Genomic DNA, 15,265 nt, shown 5'->3' on the forward strand with positions numbered 1-15,265 from the left:
AAGTTCTTAGGAAGATGGACTGTTTGTCCAGTCTCGGCCACTTGCCGTAGCTCCTGGGGACCCTTTCTGCTCCAAACAGAACTGCAGATGGGAGGGACACCACAATACATGTGTGAGGCCATGCGTGTTTGCGTCCCTGCCTCTCAGCTTCCAATTTTAAACCCTGTAGTCTGTGGCCCACCATGCTTCCCAAGAACCAGGAATCTAGGAGGAGGGGCTGGGGTGGAGGGTTGGCGGCTGCTGCCACTGGCCAGGACACCAGTGTCAGTGGCCTCCCTGGTAGGGCTGACAGGACCCGGACCTCTATTCTTGCACCACTGACAGCACAGCACAGCGCTCGCCAGATCCACAGTCTAAGGCTGCTCTGGCCTTCCATACCTCTTGTGGTCGAGGAGCCAGATGGAAGGCTTGAAGGCTTATTTTTATTCCTCAGAGTGATGAAAAGTTGCATTTAATGCTTTTAGTTCACAGATTCCAAAACCCTCTGACGTGGAACAAGTAACAAAATCAGGGTTGCCACCTGACACACTGGAATGTGTGTCTGCAAGATGGGCAGGAGGGCAGGGAGGCAGGTGCAGGCAGCCCTCCTCCCTGGGCCCTGTGGGGCCAGCCACTTCCTCAGACAGAAAGAAGTAGCCCTGTGGAAATGTTTTTGGAGAAAACATTTTTATGAAACAAAAACCAGCACACATACTTGCGAGATGTTAAAAAAATGGCACAGAAAGGAACCCAAGCCCATCTGCAAACAGGGTTTGACTGTCATAAGGTCAATGCGCATCTTGCTGGTTAAGTTTGTGCTGAGGATAACCACTGACGTTTTCCTGCTGCTGCTGAAAATAGACCGCAACGTGTTCTGCTCTGTATGCGTCCTCCCAGCGGTGGCGGTGGACATGGAGCGTGGTGCTGGAGCAGAAAGCAAGGCCGCCATGGCACCAGCCAGTGCACAGCTTCTGTCCCAGGCAGAGGCTGGCTGGGAGTGCCCAGGAGGTGCCATATTCGCTTGGATGCATGAGGTGGTTTTCTGCACTAACCCCCGGTGAACCAACGGAGAGCCCCACAGGGAGGACCTCTTTGTCAGGGGCGCTGACCTAGGCAGGGCATGAGGGACTTGGGACAGGCTAACATGTGAGCTGCTGTCATCTCTGAAGGTGACTCGGAGACAGACAACAGGCTGACTTACAAAAATATCTGCAGCTCTGTGTGATTTGGTTCTCAAAGAAAATCCAGGGCCTCATTATCCTTATTCTCACCACTAAGCATATGAAGAAACAAAACCCCACTGATGAGCCCTAAAACTATTTAGTGGAGGAGCTAAGATCCTACAGTGGGCTGCCGGCCGTGACTTGGGTGGGCGGCCGTTGAGGGTGTCCCACTGGGCAGCACAGGCCGCCGGCAGCCCTGGCCCCACCCGCCCGAGGCCGGACCCTCGCCAATGACGGAGACGAGGTCTTGGCCGTCGGCCCCACTGGCGAGTCGCGGTTGGGCTTTCCAGCGCTGCCGATGCCCCGACGCATCACTCAAGGCCGCCGCATGTCTTGGTGGAAGCGTCCCTGGGACACCAAGGGCGGTGCGTGAGTACGGTCGCCGCCCTGCCCCCGGCGCGCTGGCGCCCGCGGGCCTCACCTCTTTGTCCATACTCTCTAAGTCCTCCTTACACAGCGTGTACAGCGGCATTGTCTCTGACATGCTGGGCTGTCGCTTCCGTCCACTGGGGCCGGGCTGCTCTCCAGGTCGGCTATCTGGCAGCTCTTGCGCAAGCATCTGCCGCGGCGGCTGAACCACTCTGAAATGAACGTCATAGGTCCCACATGAGGAAAGTCACTTTGATGGACTCCTGACTCTTGGAGCAGGCACACAAACATACACAAACACAGCATTTTAGTTATAGGAGCCACCGTGGTCGACAGCAGCACACGCGCCTGCTCAGAGCAGAGGCTTGGCATCGCCGCAACCTTGCCCCTGGAAGCGAACACCTACCTTCTCCTGCTGGCATAGCACCGCTGCACTGGGTCCCTTAGTTTTATAACCAAGGGCAAAAAGTGAAGCGCTAACGAACAATTTCCTAGAAAGCCGTAAGACTTTTTTAAAGATTTTATTTATGAATATTCTTGAATAACATGAGAGACAGAAAGAGAGACAGAGGGATGCAGAGACACAGGCAGAGGGAGAAGCAGGCCCCATGTAGGGAGCCTGACGTGGGACTCCATCCTGGAACTTCGGGATCACGCCCCGAGCCAAAGGCAGACACTTCACTGCTGAACTACCCGGGCATCCCGAAAGCTGTAAGACTTGTAAAACAAGGCCAACAAACCTTTCTGTCTGTGCTCTGCGGAACCAAGAGAAGGTGCCCAGGGCTGAAGCCAGCCAGCTGTCCACCGGAGGCAGGGGGTACCTCTCGGGATGGCATGCGCACAGTTCTGGGAAATGGTCAAACATTAACACGACAAACCGGCGAGCGTTATCATAGTGCTCTGCCCTGGGGCCTGTCCCAGGCGGGGCGCCCTCCACGCACATGGCCTCTGCGTCCACCCCGAGCAGCTGTCCCCCGCAGTGGCTTGCTGGGCTCGGAGTCTGCCCCACACCTCTGGCCCCACGGTCGTGGCCGGCCACTAGCACCCTCCCTGAGACATGGATGCTGATGCACGAAAACCTCAGGATTCTGAGAAAACATGGGGGTTTTATGTCCAAACTCCAAAAGTGAAGAGCAGCAGCCGTGCTAGCAGCTGTGTACCCTCTGTCAAAGTGACACCTTCCCTGACATCTGTGAGGGACCAGCACCCTGTGCTCCGCAGGGACACCACTACACCCGCTGACCGGCGGCCCCGATGTGGGAAAACAGCAGGTTCCTGAAGAACAAGGATGTCAGTCTTCCTTCAGAAAAGTGGGCTCAGTTCTAACCACAACCTGAAACGTGTGGACAGGGAACCCCTAGGGGCGGCTTCATCTCACAGAACGCTGCATCAGCCACCATATCGAGGGCCCCTATGTCCCTTCACCAATGACACAGCACACTGGAGGCCACAGAATTTCTTCTTGTTTCCACCAAGGGGCAGAGGCAGCAGCCAGAGCCACAATCGCAGAACAAGCCGCTCTTCTCCTTGACTGCTTGTCCACTTGGCAAACAAGCTATTTCATTAAAGCTGTGTTACTGTGTTAACACATAACAGCTTATTGTTACTGTGAATGGCATGACGGAGGTCCCAGATGGTTCGGCTCCCAGTTCCCGCATTCGGCAGGGGGACTCTGGGGCAGCAAACCCCCAGGGCAAGAGCCCCTGCCCCGACACCAGGCTGCTTGCGCAGCTCCTCCAAACGGGACCATCCCTCCAAGAGGAAGTAAACCACAAAGAGATTCACTGTCTACTCTGAATCCCAAAGTTGACAACCATCCCAGGCAGGCAGGGGGGCCTTGGGGGCTCACTCTGAGACCCAGAGAAACACAGAGGACTGACAGAAGAGGGAGGGCAGGAAGAGGAGTGGGTAACACAGAACACTAACAGGCAGACATGGAGCCCCAAGGGCAGCCTGCTCTCTCCAGTCAGTGCTCTGCTGTAGGCCACCACCACAAGCTATGTCCCCCAGGCAGAGTCCTTGGGAGACCATGGCAGGTGGGGCCCAGACAAGCACCTCACCTGCAGTAATGAGGCCCCGCTACAGGCTGGGAGGTGTGAGTCAGATGTTCACCTTCACCCCGTGGTAACATGGACATCCCTCCCCCACGTCGGCGGTGACCCCGGGGGGCAGCCGGAGCCCCCACGGCCTGGCAGCAGCAGTGACACCCATACAGGTGCCAACGGAGGCTGAGTGTAGACGTGGACATCTCCCCGTGCGCGAATGGGCCACGGTGTGTCCACCTCAGAGAAGCCCAGCACCCGGTGGGAATAAGGCCCCGACTCTCACCATGTGATGTGAAGACGTCGGGCTTCAATGGAAAATCACGCGTCCTACCGAAAACCAGGAAGGCCCCCGGCTAAATGAGAAGGGCGGTGGGGAATGGCCACTCTGGGATCCAACGCGATGGTGAAGCATGCCTACACAAGGACTGCAAGCACATGTGACATAGGTAAGAAAACCCAGTGAAAAAGCAGAAGCTATTGGGGATCCCTGGGTGGCTTGGCAGTTTAGTACCTGCCTTCTGCCCGGGGCATGATCCTGGGGTCCCAGGATCAAGTCCTGCATTGGGCTCCCTGCATTGGAGCCTGCTTCTCCCTCTGCCTATGTCTCTGTCTCTCTCATGAACGAATAAATAAAATCTTAAAAAAAAAAAAAAAAAAAAAGGAGAAGAAGAAGAAACAGAAGCTACGAAGAGCCAAGCAGAAGCTTCAGAACGGAAAACATTTTCATAGCCTCAATTTGAAAAAAACAGGTGGGATGGGCTCAACTTCATAATGGAGAGGACAGAGAACGTGGGGCGTGACAAGAATTGCTCCACCTGAACAACGGGGAAAAGGGAGACTGGAAAGGGAAGAAGCACGTGCTTTCTGAACACATGAGAGGACAGGATTCGATATTTGCGTCCCCGATCCCAGGAGGAGAAACAGGAAAAGTCCTCACAGAACTAGGGCTACAAATGTCCTAAATGTGGTGAAAGACATTCAACTTTCTGATTCAAAATGTTGGGTGAAACCAAAAATGATATACCCCCAAACCCACGCTAGGACACGTCATCAAGTTTATTCTTCAAGACAAAGACAAAAGCCTTGAAAACTGTGAGAAAAAGGTTCCTTGACCTACAAGAGAAGTAAAATTCCAGTGACAGGCCAAAGAGGAAACACCAACTGATATCACTAACAGATAAAGCATCTGAGAAATTTAATACCCAGTCAGGATACAAACTTCCCAAAAATCAGGAAGAGGGGGAAACTCCTCCAACTTGGTAAAGAGCATCAAGAGAAAACCTAGAGCCAACATCCTATTGAAAGTGAAAAATGCAATGTTTTCACCTTAAAATCAAGAAAAGACAAAAATGTTTTTAGATCAAGGGAACAGACGGGAACCCAGAACTGACCCGCACAGATGTACGTACCCGTGACACCTGACTCGGGCACCGAAGTGATGGACCGAGATGCCTTTTCAGCAAACAGGGTGGGGCAGAACCCACCTCCAACCCAAAACTCTCACACCTTGTGTGAAAACTCAGAATGGATCATGGCCTTAAATATAAAATGTAAAAGCTATGAAGCTTTTAGAACAAGACATGAGAGGAAACCGCTAGGATCTAGGAGCACACAAAGACTTCAGACTTGACGCCAAATGCGTATTCAACGAAACTGCTAAGCAGAACCTAATTCATCAAAATCAAACACTTTTGCTTTGCCCAACTCTGTAATGATGATGGAAAGCTACAGAATAAGAAAGTACCTTCCAGCCACACCATCCACAAAGAAACAGCACCTACATAAAAAACGTCAAACTCCACCAACCATCCAGCTTGGAAACGGCAGAGATACGCAAGACACTTCGCTGCGGGGGTGCAGAGAAAGGGGGTCTGTTACAAAATCAGGCCCACACCCTGCATACAGTGGTCCCACCACTGGGCACTGGACTGCACAAGTGCACGCAGCGGCAGGCCTATGTCTGTGTTGGCCCATGGCAGGCCACACCCAGGTGTCCTCTGGGGGTTCCCCTGGCACAACGCTGCTCGGCCGTGGGAGGTGGAACTGCAGACAGAGGGCCAGCAGTGGGCTGAGTGGCGGCCACGGACTACAAAAGCCTGTGAGCAGGGCACTGACCGAAGGCCAGGAGGGGCCAGGAGGGGGTGATTCTGTGTCCCCGAACCCCTGGTGGGGAGGCTGGCCTGCAGGTCTGCACACTGCTATGGCCCAGCAACCTGGGGGAAGGGCACACGGGATCTCTCTCCGACTGCTCACATCTGCCTGCAACCTCAAAATAGAACTCGTAATTAAAAAAACGCACAAACATTCACAGCTAATGGCATATAGTAACCATGAGGTAAAGAATCAGAATCCTGAACTCTGTCCTTGCGGGGAAGCAAGCTCAGGCTGACAGTGTGGTGAGTTCCTGTGCCTCCCCGGGGTCCTGGATGCTCCACTGCCCACCCCCGGACCAGGACCAGGACCAGGACCAGGACCAGGACCAGGACCAGGACCATCCTGAGGTCACTGCATGGTGAAGCCCGAGGTTTGGGCCTGGTCCTGTCCCTCCCAGCTTTACCCCCCAAGTGGGTGAGGTGTGTGGTTCCCCTCTCTTCCTTCTCTCACAGAGAAGTGCCCTCGTGCAAGCACCGGGACAGCCCCCAGGGAGCCAGCACCCCCGCCCAGAACGAGAAACACCAAAGTCAGAAAGACAGACACTCACGGTTCTCTGGGCCTCTTAAGTCAGACAAGCACACGAAGGGCATCAGTGCTCTCTGCCCCAGGCACCCTGTCACAATGGGGCCTACCCAGGGTTCCGGGGTCAGAATGGGGCTGTGCCAGCACCGCCAGGCTCTACTTACTGCAGCCCTCGGCATGCAGGAGCAGGGGGACCAGAGCCTCGAGGGGCAGCTGGCACAGACCTTGCAGCCTGCGGTTCCCAGGACATACCAGTGTGGACACCTCACATCTGTGAGGGCTGATGGTGCAAACAGAGGTGGCCTGGAGGTGCCTGGGTGGCGGCATGTGGACAGGTGGATTAGGGACACGGGTGCAGGGTACAACATGAAATCAAATAAATAGGAGCTCTCGCTCCAAACAGAAAGGGGGCCCTTACTCTGCCGCAATGATGAATTGCAGGGGGTCTTTCCGCCTATTCAGGCACCCATAAGAGTGTGCCCCAGGCCCTGTCCTCTTTTCTCTCAGTCCTGGACTGCTGCGGGGACAGGGGCCGCCCCTTTTGCATACATGGGTCATTTCTTTCGCTAGTTTTAGAACAGAGAGTTTCCTACACACAAGTCAGGAAGGAGATGACGCCTACCATCACAGTGGCGGGTTATTTGGAATGAGCCTCAGATGGCCCTGACGGGATAACCACTAGCCTGAGTTCATCGACGGTGCTAACATCCTCTGTATGCCTATGCAGCCTGGCAACAAGTCAATGAGTATTTTGGTGGAAATCATACTTCTAAACTCACAACAAACAAACAAACAAACAAACAAACAACAAAAATTGCATCAGAGCCACCTCCAAATAAACTACCATGCAAGTGTGTGATTTCCTCCAAAAAGACGGAGCTGAAAAGCTTGTTATTCTGTTTTCTCAAGCCGCCGTGCCACTATTCACAATAATCATACACATTTCTGAGCAAAGAGGTGGTAATCTGCTGTGAGTGTTCTATGTAAGGGCAGCACTCAGCTGTGTTCCAGGGAGCCTACCACTGCAAGTGTTTCCAGACTACTACTCCCCTCCGCACTGTACAAACTCCTGACCTACTGCCACTTACTCCAGGCAAGCCTGGAGCATCTTTGAACCCAAGTTCTAAACATTCCAGATGTTTGTTCTTTATGCTTAAGAGAATTAACTCAAAGATTGGTGATCTAACTTTCAGTAGTAAAAAAAGCAGATTCTCAAAAGCAGGAATCGCTCACATAAACGTCTGCACAGCACTGATTTTGTGATGGCTTTCGGTGACATAAGGTGACTGTAAGCTGACTTTAGTGCTCTGAGCATGCTGGGGTTTTAACGCACAGCTTCACGCACAGAGAGAATCCGAACCACATGATGGTCACGACAGCAGCACAGAGCCTCACAGAGGAGGATCTAGTCCCCGTGACGGAAGCCCATGTCATAAACCGCAGCACCGCTTCCCTCTCAGGCTGTCTGGGCCATGAGCATGGCACGGTGGCCTTGGGTGGGCTGCCAACTCTAGTCGATGAGCACAGACATGAGGGAGGGCTGTCTGCCCCACGATGACTTACGGAGGATGGCTGGGCCATCAGACCCAGTACCTGAGTCAGAAGCCCCAGATTCACTGCAGCCCCCGACCCCTGTCCCACAGTCCATGGTCCCCCTAAACCTGACCTGGGGCCACCATCCATCCACCCAGGGTGCAGGGACAGCATAGCACCCCTTGCTACCCTTCATGGCTCGGCTGCCTTGGCTGAGCCTGGCCTTGGGGACCCCCACATAGAGGGTCACAGCGCTGTCCATGTGAGACAACAAGAAACCAGGGGACCCTCCTTGGGATGCTCCCCTCACCCCAACTGTATAAACACTTCTCCACAAGAACCATGAAGTGAGGAAGGAGGTCACCACAGCACCCCTCAAGCCAGGGGTCCAGATGTCCACCTCCCGCCCACAACAGCACCTCTTCCCAGCATCCCACGAGCGTCTTGTACAAGCAGGAGCCACGACTCAGGAGGAACCGGGCAGCATCCCTGCAGGCCACCAGGGCTCCCACCAGCCCATCCCCCGGCAGTGTCATCCCCCGGCAGTGTCATCCCCCGTCAGTGTCACAGAGGCTCCGCCCAGGACACCACCAATGGAGCCGAGCTTGCCTAGGCTCAGCATAGGACAAGCTGCACAAACCAGCTCTTCCAGCAGGAGGGACACGTGGCCCACTTCACCAGCACCACGGGAACGGCAAGCCATACTCCCAGCCTCTGCCTGGCTCAGCACCTCATCTCTGCGCACCCTGGCCTGAACCGTCTGTAGCTACAAGGGCTTTCTCAAGCAGCTGTCCCCGTGCACCTGCCAGCACCTGAGAAGTCAACTCTCACCTGGCCTGCGGTGACCCTCTTCCCTCTTGTCGCCATCACCCCCTCCACCTCCTCCATGGCTCACATCCTGCCAGGGGACCCAGACACTGCCCACCTTCCCGTGCACGCACGCCGTCCACATGGCACCTGCTGCTGCCTCTTAATGTTCACCTCTGTCCACGGCCTGAGAGGTCTCAACAGCCTACTCTTTCTTACTCAGGTGATTGTGCCCTCTTCAAAGGTCATAACCCTGCTGTACTTCTAGCAATTAAAACAACCTGCTATCATCCTTCTGCTACGTGTAAATACATTTGAGATATAAACTTGGCTTGTATCACATAGTAGCATCTAATACCTAAAAGTATTGTAATTGTGCTTTGTTAACATCAGCATTAATATTACCAGTTAATAACATAAAATGTATATTCTCACGCTATATGTACAAAACAGGTTTTCTCTCTCTTTTTTTTAATTCTTTAGTTGTTTTTAGGTCATCTCTGCACTCAACATCAAGATCAAATTCATAATCTGAGATCGAGTTGCATGTTCTACTGAGCCAGTTAGATGCCCCTTCTCCTTGTTTTTTTAAAAACCTAACTACCATGCGCTCACCTAGTTTTCTACTATCCAGCCTGTATCACAGGTTATGGGACCTGAGGATCTGTTTCTGTTTTGGAGAAATTCCAGAGATGAAGTACCCACATTGATCTGCCCCCGCCCTGGGACTGCGTACCGGTCCCAGCTCCTCCTCATTTCTGTTTCCAGACTGCACGGTTTTTTTTTTTTAAAGATTTTATTTATTTATTCATGATAGAGAGAGAGAGAGAGACAGGCAGAGACACAGGCAAAGGAAGAAGAAGCAGACTCCATGCAGGGAGCCCGATGTGGGACTCGATCCCAGGTCTCCAGGATCATGCCCCGGGCTGAAGGCTGCACTAAACCACTGAGCCAACCGGGCTGCCCGTCTGCACATTTTCTACTGTCTTCCAGTTAATCTTAGATTGGGATTTTTCAGTTCTGGAACATGCTTCTGTTGAGGCTACAAGCCTCTGCTGAAACCCTCTACCTCTCCCCCATTTGCCTGTCCCACATCATTGAGCAGTTACTCGAAAGGCCCTGCCCACTTCTCTGGGACTCTGTCCCAAGCCCCAGCCTGGCTTCACTCCACCCAAGCCGGGCCTAGGAGAACGAGTCCAATAAAAGGTGTGCCATGTGCCACAGCCACACTTCAGGGGTGCGCTCTGAGGGGCATAGGTCAAGGGGGTAGGCAAACATCTACACTCAAGCAGACTGAGTGCCCATGTCCTGTGCCTGACGGTCAGCACTGAGGTCACTGCCTAGGAGCGGTCTGCCAGCTGTTCTGGCCTCCCCGTTCCTGCCCAGCTCTCTCCCCCGGAGCATCTGTTCACATCTGCCTCTATCTGGATAGCATCCCAGGTGCTGGGTTGGGGCGAGGCTCCCCTCATGCTGCCCTGGCCACCAAGAGCCCAGAGAAGCCAGCTGTCCATCCCCAACAGCTCCAGGGCTATAGGTTCCTCACACTGCCGTGGCAGCCTCCGGCGAATTGGTGCCAGATACCTGTGTAACAGCCCCTGACACATACTTTGTCAGAATCACCTCTACAACCTCCATTAATTGTGACCTTGCCTCCACTTGGGCCCAGTGCCCACCCAGACCTCATGGGAGTGGCTCCCTTGGCCTGCTGCCTCCATTGACCTGGTCCAACACCTCACTCCCCAGAGCCTGGAGATGCGCATGTCCCTGTGGGTCCCTGGGGCAGCACTTTGCCACCCTGCCCATCCACGGGCTCCCTTTAAACACAGTGTGCTCAGAACTGGGGTAAGCTCACCATCTTACACAACATTTCAGCAATAAAAATGAACATTCATAACATAGAGAACGTGTCCTGTAATAAACGTCTACACGTCTTTAGAGTAAGAGGGTAGAAGGCAGGACTGACCCAGCGAGGGCTCTCTCTCTCTCATGTTCCTGTTTCCAAGCAGCCACTGCCAGGCCCTCCCTCAGTCTGATCTGGGCCAGAAGTGGACGGGGTGCCAGGAGTGGCCCAGCTGGCTCCTCCTCTTCCTGGGGTGTGTGTGCACCCATCTACACACCAAGTGCCTCCTCAGAGACAGCAATGGGTAAGTATGAGCACGTGAGCATGCCTGGCACATGCAGAACATCTCTCAGGCTGGAGCCCAGCCCTACCTGTTCCAGTGTTGGGGACCAAGACAGCACAGAATGTGCAAGAGGCCCGACACCTAAGTGGGTAAGGCCAGCCCCAACTTCATGTCCCACCATCATAGCCTCTGGTCTGCTCTCAGTGACCATGGCAGCGTGAAGCGCTCGTGGGCACCCCTCTGCTGCATGACAACTCGCAGGCGCATGTACCTGAAGGAGGAGTGCTCCGTGTGCACCGCCAGGGAGCCAGGGGGCCCAGGGCCCACAGCACCTTTCCGGATGAGCTTGCCCGTATTGGCGTCATAGATGCGAACTTCCGGCCCTGGTTGGGTCCTGGGGTGGACGGGCGTCGGGTGGAACAAGGCAGTGGGAAGTGCACCCTGCCTGTCAGGAAAGGCTGCTGGGCCGTCTTCTCTGTGGGACCAGAACAAGAGCTGTGAGAAAGTGTGGAACAGGCTCAGGCCCAGCTGAAGGGCTGCAGATCAAGAGAGCAGACTGCTGCATGCCCATCCTGGAACCTCAGCCCGAGTCTGCGATCACTGCCTCTCTGCTTCGGAATCTTAACCCTGAATACAAGGTCCGAACTCTGATAACAGGAAGAGTTTTCTGAAGCTGTTCCCGAAAAAACAGGCAGCTCTCCCCGCAAACACACAGAGCGGGCCTTTCCCATAGCTCCACCTTGACCTCTTAGGCTCTGAGCACCCCTCGCTCTGGTCACTGTCTCCCGGCCACCAGCACCCCACAAAGCCTCAACATCGTTCCTGATGCTGCTCTAGGCCAGGAAGGAAATGCAGGCAAGCCAAGCCTTGCTGCTAAGCCCATTTGGCATAACTGGGAAAAAAAGCAACTGAGATGGGGGTGACGTTTTGGGACAGTCTGGGGGTGGGAGTAGCCATGGTAATGGGAAGGCAGGTAGCAGGCGAGGTGCTCACCTCTGCGCTCGGCCATAGTCGTCCCTGAGAGGGAAGAGCTGCTCCTCCACCCTGTCCCAGCGCTCCAGGCAGCTCCATAGCCAGTCGGGGTTGACCACATGCAGCTGCCCACACTCCTGGGCCTGGCGCACCTTCTCTGTGCCTGCAGAGAAATGACCTCCATCACTCCAGCCTGGGCCACAGGCATGTGGCAGCTGTGAACTGTTGAGTCGGGCTCTGAACCCTCCCTGCCTGAAACTGGAGACTTCATGGTGTCATGGGGCGGGGGGGGGGGGGGGGGGGGGGGGGGGCGGCGGGGTCGAGATCTGATGGAAGGCCACAGGGAGGGCAGGGATCTGACAACCACAGCACACCAACCAGCAGTCGCCCGTCCATTTCTGTGGGCAATTCCCATGGCCTGTGCCCTGCAAACAACTGCTTGGGACGTCTTCCCCATGACCACATGCTCAGCATGTGCAAAGGCTCCGTCACTGCTGTGGGCTCAGAATGCTGCACAGGTGCCTCTCCCGGTGCATCCTGTCTTGGTTTCTCTGCTGGATGCTCAGGGCCCCACCTAGCCCCATCTGCCAAGGTCACCTGGTTACCACACTGTTACAGCCAGCTGACTCCTGAAAGGACGGTGGCCACAGTGGAGCCCAGGCAGGAGGCACCCTCAGGCTGGGCTATAAGCAGGCCGAGCAGAGGATGGGAGTGAGGCCTGGGTGTGCCCCTGGTGTGCACATGTCTATGTCCTTGGGAAGACTCTTTAACAGCTGGTGAGGACCCCTGTCCCACCTACTGCAAGTGTAGACTGCACTGTGCTGTGAGCAGGGGGGCAAAGGTCAGGCCAGCTACTGGCACTGTCAGTGGTGGGACTGGGCAGAGGGGAGGACAAGGGGCTGGGCACCCAGGCCGGGGTCCAAAGCCACAGGTAGAAGGGTGAGCCTGGCCACTCCTTCCCTGTGCCCCAGGCTCAGCACATGTGGAATTGCCTGAGTGTTGCCACAAGCTTGCATCTGTCTTCCAGTGAGAGTCTGCCCACATTTCACACCAACATGAAGCTTCTATTTGTTCCTTTATGCAAAAGGCACGTGGGACGTGATACACGTGGGATCAGGGTGAGGAGGCAGTGTCCTGGAAGGCCTGGCTCGGCAGGTGCATGCCTGGGAGGAGCAGGGCCGGGAGCAGCCAGGGACGGGCTGTGTCTAGGAAACACCGCACCACTGCTTGTGAGGACCACTTAAAAACAGTAATTGCTTAGTTTTTTGTTTTCCTAGCAATACTGTCTTAAGTGTTTGTTCCCGATCTGCCAGTTCCTAGGGGGCTGTTTTCTTGGCTGAAATTCCAAGATTTCGGGGGGGGGGGAGGGGCTTTCCTGCAATGACTTCAGTCTTACTTTCATAGCTTCAACCATTTAGGACGTATCTGGTTCCAGCTGGAACCTTCATGCTCAGCCCCCAAGTCAGAGGCTCAGCTGACAACCTCCTGGGTATCTGGGCTCCAACACGAACTCCCCACCCTGCTCTGCACCCAACCATGTGCACCTCCGACTCCAGGCAGAGGAGACTGACGACACAGAGCACATGGCAGCAGCACATTAACAAACCCAAAGGTGCCGCGCCCATGCTGAGTGATGCCCATGGACAGCACCCGCCCAGCACTTGCCCACACAGACCCCCACACAGACAGACACAGAAGTCACAACGTCACCAACATATAATCATGAGGGGACGCTCACAAGGATGATGCTTATGAAAACTGCAAAAGTGGAACAAGTAGCCATGCCCTCTCAGAGCCGCCGTGTCAGGTGGTGCAGATCCACCCTGCCGGGAGGTCTTCTCTGTGTCCTCCCCACCTAGGCAAGAAGGAGAGTGGGGGCACCGGTGCACTTACCTGCACGTGCCGCGATCAGGTGGGTGGCCCTGTCGGGGTTGTCGGGGTCCAGCACTAGCTGAGTGAGGATCTTGGCTCCAAGGGCCGTGGCATGGTAATGCTCCCGTGTCTTCTCGATCGGAAAATTTGTTGGGTGTAGCCCACTAAATATTATGGCAACGTCTGCCAGCACTCTGCTCTTGAGCTCTGGGACGATCTTCCTTATGTCGGGGGCTTCCTGGCTGTCCCCACGGAGGTACCGGTCATATTTGGCATAGTAGTCGGAATGCACTCGGGCAAGGATCTCCTCCAGGTAGACCAGGTGGTCGTCCTCGTCCCCGTCGTCCTCGTCATCTTCCTCTTCCTCCACGCTCTGGTCCAGAGACTCGCCCGCCGTGATGCCCGACTGCTCGCTGTTCTGCGACTCCGTCTCGGCTTCCTTCCTGTCCGCGGAGCCACCGGCCAGCCCACATAGGCCATCCCGCTCGCCCTCCTCCTGCGCATCTGGGGCTGACTCTGCACATGGACTCACTCCTGTGGGCCTCTCCCCTCCTGGGCCAGAGGGGCCGCCCCGCTGTGCCGCCTTTCCTGCATCTCGTGCTCCTTGAGGCCTTTCCAGGCTTTTCCCCTCCCCGCTTTCACCATCAGATGACTGGGCGTCTGATTCGCTGTCGCTGGAGAGGTCAAAGTCCAGGTCACCACTGGCCGTGCCCTGAGCAGGTCGCTTTTCCGGCAATGTCCGACCATGCTGCTGAGCACAGGCGGGGGGCCCCTTGCCATCAGCCAAGGGGCCACGGGTGGTGGGCCGGGCTCCTCTCTCCTCCTCCTGCCCAGGCAGGGGCCAGTCCCCTCGTGGAGAGGCGCCCCCATTGAGCTCCCTCATGGGCTTCCCAAGGCCATTACTTTGCTCAACCCCAGAAACCTGCCGTCCTTCCTCGATCTCCCTGATGGACGGAGCTTGTTCTGGGCCATCAGCACCTCTTGAAGACTGATTTACTGCAGGTGTGCACAAAACAAAGGGTGACTGTTACATAACATCCAACATGAACCCCCTTCTCCCATCCCCTGTGTTTGTCTCTAGACCTGGGCTCAGCAAACTGCAGCTGTGAAGGCAAATGTTTAGGTTTCTGGCCACAGATGGTCACTCTGTTTTGGTTTTCACAACTGGTTAAAATGTGTACAGGACGCTCTAGGCTCCCATGCTGTGGGTGGACACCCTGCGGGAGGCCTCGTGACTACAGCAGTCACTGTAGGCTTCAAACATCGTGTCTACAAACTAAAGATCATCAGAAACACTTCACACCAAAACTTTACATTTTCTTCAGACAGACTCTGGCTTCACACTTGTCCAATAGGTTAAGCTGTGTGGCTCCCTGTAGGCTCTGGGCCAACGCACAGTGCCAACCACCAGCTTGCTGGAGCTGCTCCACCCCACAGCTCACGCTTTCCAAGGATCACGATGGCCAAATTCCCAATGTCCTGCTTATCTTTTAAGAGAAACCAGTATGACAGGGAGGATTCAAATATAATGAATTAAGCTAATTCTTTCATCTTTATTCAATTGGGAAAACACTTAGATCAATACTATTTAAAAAGAAAACCCCAAGTGAGAACCAAACGTTGTGCTTTTCGTTATTTTATCATGAACACAGACAGGCAGCTCTGT

The 15,265-nt window shown here is 54.9% G+C and overlaps 1 protein-coding gene across 5 annotated transcripts in view; it reads right to left on the minus strand.

Annotated features, from left to right (window-relative positions):
- The window catches only part of CTDP1 (CTD phosphatase subunit 1), a 59,168-nt gene that overhangs the window by 24,095 nt on the left and 19,808 nt on the right, over positions 1-15,265 (minus strand). For 3 of the 5 annotated variants that reach the window (XM_072816122.1, XM_072816204.1, XM_072816057.1), the window contains exons 8-11: positions 13,621-14,595; positions 11,749-11,890; positions 11,027-11,230; positions 1,624-1,783 (exon numbers count right to left, since the gene is read on the minus strand). In XM_072816122.1, coding sequence (XP_072672223.1) covers positions 1,624-1,783; positions 11,027-11,230; positions 11,749-11,890; positions 13,621-14,595 — 1,481 coding nt within the window. Of the gene's footprint in view, positions 1-1,623; positions 1,784-3,899; positions 4,042-11,026; positions 11,231-11,748; positions 11,891-13,620; positions 14,596-15,265 lie in introns of those variants that run through there. The other 2 variants (XM_072816286.1, XR_012026381.1) reach the window with 2 other exon arrangements.

Source organism: Canis lupus, chromosome 1 (genome assembly GCF_048164855.1).
Source record: "Canis lupus baileyi chromosome 1, mCanLup2.hap1, whole genome shotgun sequence".
NCBI lineage: Eukaryota > Metazoa > Chordata > Mammalia > Carnivora > Canidae > Canis > Canis lupus.